The sequence below is a fragment of the Orbicella franksi genome, chromosome 13 (assembly GCF_964199315.1).
Source record: "Orbicella franksi chromosome 13, jaOrbFran1.1, whole genome shotgun sequence".
Taxonomy (NCBI): Eukaryota; Metazoa; Cnidaria; class Anthozoa; order Scleractinia; family Merulinidae; genus Orbicella; species Orbicella franksi.
The window spans coordinates 9,188,555-9,193,485 of NC_138157.1; the positions used below are offsets into that span (position 1 = coordinate 9,188,555).

Here is a 4,931-nt window from a genome sequence, read left to right on the forward strand (position 1 = left end):
GAGATCACCGGTGAAAATAGCTTTGTACGGGATAAGAAGTTGAATAGCTTAGAACTTAAACAAACTATTATCTCAGAAATAACTATTAAAAAATGAAACGACCCATGACATTATTGACAACATTTAACACAAAACGTTCCTAAAATACTACGAACTGATACAGGTTCCAAATATATTGCGTTTTCCCAACCCCGTTGAACTGCTGAACTATTTGGGGAGACCTCACTTCCCCAAACAACATCGAGACAGCTATAGGGAGTAGGATAGAGCCGTTCATATTACATATATGAAACGATTTACGAAAAAGATGTTAATTAAAAGAGAGTGAATCTTGGCCTTTGCACCAAGTGAGCTACACACTTTGATTTTACGACTCCTAAAGACCCAAATATCACGCCAAGCGATGAAACAGAAGTAGAAGAGTACAAAAAGGAAGATGAGGTACTGGGGAAAAAAAGACTGGGGGACATTCTTAGGAGAGAAAAAAAACCTTTGACTAGGATGAATTTTTCATAACACCGTTAACATAGCTTTAACGTAAGTGTAAGGCCCGTAAGGTGGAGAACTTCGACCACTGAATCAAGGGCAAGGAAATACGTACTGGAAACACAATTGCCGTAGTTTAAGTACTGCATTACATGTAGAGCAAGCTAATAAAAACAAAATTCATATTGTAAAAAAAAGGAACATCAAAGGAACCGAAGAATCCACTCTGGGCAAGGATTCTTCGTTTCCTTTAATGCACCATAATTCGAGTGATCTTCGATTATTTCTGTTCATTGATTTATTTAAGTATCCGGCAACGAAATGCACCATTAGTCGCAGTCTTTCGCTGCCACAGGCTCAAGGCAGCAGTAGTACTTTCCCTTGATTCAATATGTCAACTGATACTGTAATTAATTCTGTGTTTGTTTTACGTACAGCGATACCTCGAATACTTACAGCATTCCTAGCGTGGCAGCCAAACCTGGGTACTAATCGTCAGGTAGAAGAGGAACCTGGATACTAAACACTTTCAATCACACTGGCCATGGACGAATTATCGGTATGTAGTGTGTGGACTCGTTCTGGTATCTTCACATTACTATCTTCCTTGATTGATATATTGATGTATTGATCAATTAACGGAAGATTATCGTCAAAAGCACTGAACTACTTGGTATTTTTCTGGCTTCGGGTTGTACTTTTTAATTCAAAGGATAATATATAACTCGTTGTAACATAGAAGCATGGGCACAATGCATCCACAATGACAAAATGCTTTGAAGCATTGTAACTGAGTGGCGGTCATATGGTTTTTTACCATCACCATAAACAGGTTTGCATGCCTGAAATTAACTTAACCTCTATACAATCAACTCTCGCCTTTAGGGTAGCCCCCTGTTACGGACAACCCGCTATAAAAGATAGAAGCTACATCCCTGACCGAAACTACAAAGAAATGTATATGGAGACATTACGGAATTGCGGACGCTTCAAACTAATATAACTAATATATTTTTTATTGTTCTTCTCTTGTTACAACGGACGTATTGAATGACATGATTACTCTGAGTCTTGAAATGTTTACTAGTTAGTTCGTACACTATTTTGCCGACTAGGTAGATTATGTGTCAAATTAAACATTAAGTATCACAGTATGCATTACATATCACAGTTCACAACCAGAAATTGGACTATTTTCACCACACCCCGCTATTGGGGAGTCGGACATCAAATGATATCCCTGAGGGTGTCTGCTATAACGAGAGTTGACTCTGCTTCATGGCAAAATTTATCTAGAATCCTCAGCTGCCGAGGCATTTCCCGTTGTAGTTTTCCTTGGTGCTATAGATTGTTGGCTAAAACGTTTCTTTGAATACGTTTAAGTGGTTAAAGTTTAAGTGGTTTTATTAGTAGTTAAGGAAAATATTCCCATTAGATACTGGTAAGGTGTTTGTGGGAGGAAACATCTTGAGACCGTCCCAGTCTTATACAACCTTGATGACAATCTTTCTCTACAGAATAACTTGAAAGGCTTTGATGACACATCGAACATCTGGCTTGAGCCATTTTCCGCGCTGATCAATTGTATGTTCCCTGTTGAGTATGTGTACGCAGATTGGCTTGGGTGGCAAACAAACGCTGAAGCACAGCGAGCGGATCCAGAATCACTCATTGGTTTACCAGATACTGCTATAGAGGCTGGCAGTAGAGCTGAAGGTTTTTGCATTCCACAGTTTATTCTAAGAAAAAGTGATATTGAACAAGGCAGTGTGCTTGATATCAAAGAACATTGGCAGCCTGACCGTGATATGATGACAGCCAGAGAACCCTTTGATATAAATGATGAAAAGAAACTGATACCTATTTTCACAGTTGAACATGTCGAGGACGACCCAAAATACGCAAAGCTTAGGCTAACTGAAGAGTGGAAAGATCATCGTCCCCGTTACAAGAATGTTTCCTATCTGCACCATACGTTTCTGCTGCCTTCAGCGGACCATCAAATGGATGGTCGTGAAACAACGCGTTTTGATGGCCAAAGCGCAACATGGTCGTACAGTCTTCACGGTCCTGTGCGTAAACTTCAGTCCGGGGGTTTTCCAAGTTACGAAGAAGATGAGACAGGCGTTTTCAAGTATCCAATCGCGTGGCCCGAGCCTGCTATGGAATGGTTGGTCCGACCCCGCCCAAGTGGTTGGCCTTCACCTGTTCTGGTCCAGGAAATATTTGACTGTGGGTGTCATTTGGCTCCTGTTGGCAGAGGAACACGCTTTGAAGAACCCGTTGATATTCTGAGTTACTGTCAAAATCCGGAACTTTCAGTTGCTAGTTCTGGAGGTCTAAAAGCGGAATACAACGAAGGAGAATTGGTTATGGACAACACAGAATGGAAAACGTCCTTTTCAGTGGCCGAAAATAAGCTTGGAGAGAGTGTGTCTCCTGTGCAACGACATGTATTGGTTTTGTTGAAAATGATTAAGAAGTGCTATTTTCCGAAGGTGATTTCAACTTACTGTTTGAAGCACTTGCTGTTTTGGGAAAGTGAAAAGAAACAAGAGGACTTCTGGAGAGAACATAACTCTGCAAATTGCCTTTTGTTAGTTCTGGATCGTCTCCAAGAGTGCTTGGAGGAACATCAGCTACCGCATTTCTTCATTCCACGGAGCAACATTCTGCAGTATGAGGACCCATCTAAACTGAACGAAGCAGCTGTCATTGTTGCTGAAGTAAGAAGACATATTTTACCAAAGACAGTGAATTTGCTCAAAAACCTTCAGTCAATGAGTTATCTTTCGCAGACGTATCTTCAAGGTCTTGGTCTGTTATTGGAAGACCATTTCTTAAAAATGCAGGACAGAAATCTCTCTGGTAAAGATCAAAGACAGATGGTGAGATCTCTCCACTCAGTCTTTGCGGGCAAGTGCAAAGACGTAATGGCAGAGCTACGAAGAATAACGCCTGCTGAACGACAAAACATCGAAAAGTTGTTAAATGTGTCGTTGTATGTTTATCAATCGACACTTGCAAGACTCCTGTGTAGATTGTGGTTTCTTCACAGTGAAGAAGAATACAACAACGAGCAGGAGAGGGAGAGTGAGGATGAGTTTAAGTCATTCGTGAAGAAGGAGGTCATGGATCCTACCTTAAATGACGACTTCCTTATGCTGGCGCTTGTTTTCTTCCACAGAGCGAGAAATGGAGTTGAAGCCTCCTTGGCAATTCCCAATACAAGAGTGATGGAGCTCCTGAGAGAAGAACAGATGAAAATAGCTAAAGAGAACGTGGAACAAGCGAAACAACTCTTGAAAGGTACGTTGTTTGGTTGCCTGACGAGGAGTGATCTTAGCAAAATCGAACAGAAAATGTTGACAAAACTCCAAGAGAAGGAGACCTTTATGTCTATTACCAAAGATGAAATCATGAAGTTGCTCTATGAGGAGCTTGCAGCGCTTTTCGAAGAAAGAATGAAGGAAAAAAGGAAGAACGTGTAGAGGCAGCTAACTAAAATGAAAGAGGCACTTTATTAGCCGGAACAAAAACCTTATAGGTAACAATAAACGCAGAAAGTATTAGTTAGAGAACTCCGTAGGAAAAAGAGTTGGCGGTTGGACATTTTAGCACAATATTTCAACTTCAACTTCAACTTCAACTTCAACTTCAACTTTATTTTGCACTTCCAGTTTTGAAATTACAATATTAGCATTAAAAAAAAGAAAAAAAGATACATATATAATATCTTACGAATCAAACACAGCTCAGTAAGGTAGTGGTTATTGATGGCAGTTTTTAAGTTGTTACTTCAGAAGTAACAACTTAAAACAATTGATCTCTTGCTTCAAAACAGTCAGCGACAAACGACTGAATTGCAAAGTCATCTCAATTTTCGAACAAGCCCATTGGACGCAGGGAAAAACAGTTTTGACTTGATTATTGTCCAAAACCAAACAAGATATAGAGTGCAAAGTTTACCATTAAACGTTCTCGACATTTATCTAAATTGTTTTGTTTTCATGTAAGGCTGTTTTACTTGTCTGTTCTGAAAGTTGCCGAGAGAAACCGTTGAGTCCGGAGCAATGCACAATGGCAGGAATGAAAAATGTATCGATGATATTTTGGTGAAACTTTCAAAGGTACTCTAGTGCTAGGAAATCAGCTGAAAAAACGAGCATAAGCCTTACAGCATGCCAAAACGTCGAATCTAAGTTCAACTAAAAAAATATAGTACAGTGTGTGCACGCTTGTAGAAGGTGAGGACAAAGAAGTATAAGTTGATATGAGACATTGTACCTTTGTATGCTTTGTAGCTTTATTGGTTAGTACAAAAGATGATGAAAAATAACAGAGTGAATGCCCCATATAGGCTGGTCATGATCATGTCAGTTGGCCTCATATTTCATGTTGGAAAAATTTCATTACCTCATATTAGCTCTTGGGATAAAGTCGCG

At 39.8% G+C, this 4,931-nt stretch overlaps 1 protein-coding gene across 1 annotated transcript; it reads left to right on the forward strand.

Moving 5' to 3' along the window:
• The first annotated feature begins 16 nt into the window (after window positions 1–16).
• LOC145464981 (uncharacterized) lies at window positions 17–4,380 on the forward strand. The gene has a single exon (XM_081448793.1). It carries the CDS (start codon window positions 2,073–2,075, stop codon window positions 3,975–3,977), a length of 1,905 nt encoding a protein of 634 aa, XP_081304919.1. The 5' UTR covers window positions 17–2,072; the 3' UTR covers window positions 3,978–4,380.
• Window positions 4,381–4,931: the final 551 nt, after the last annotated feature.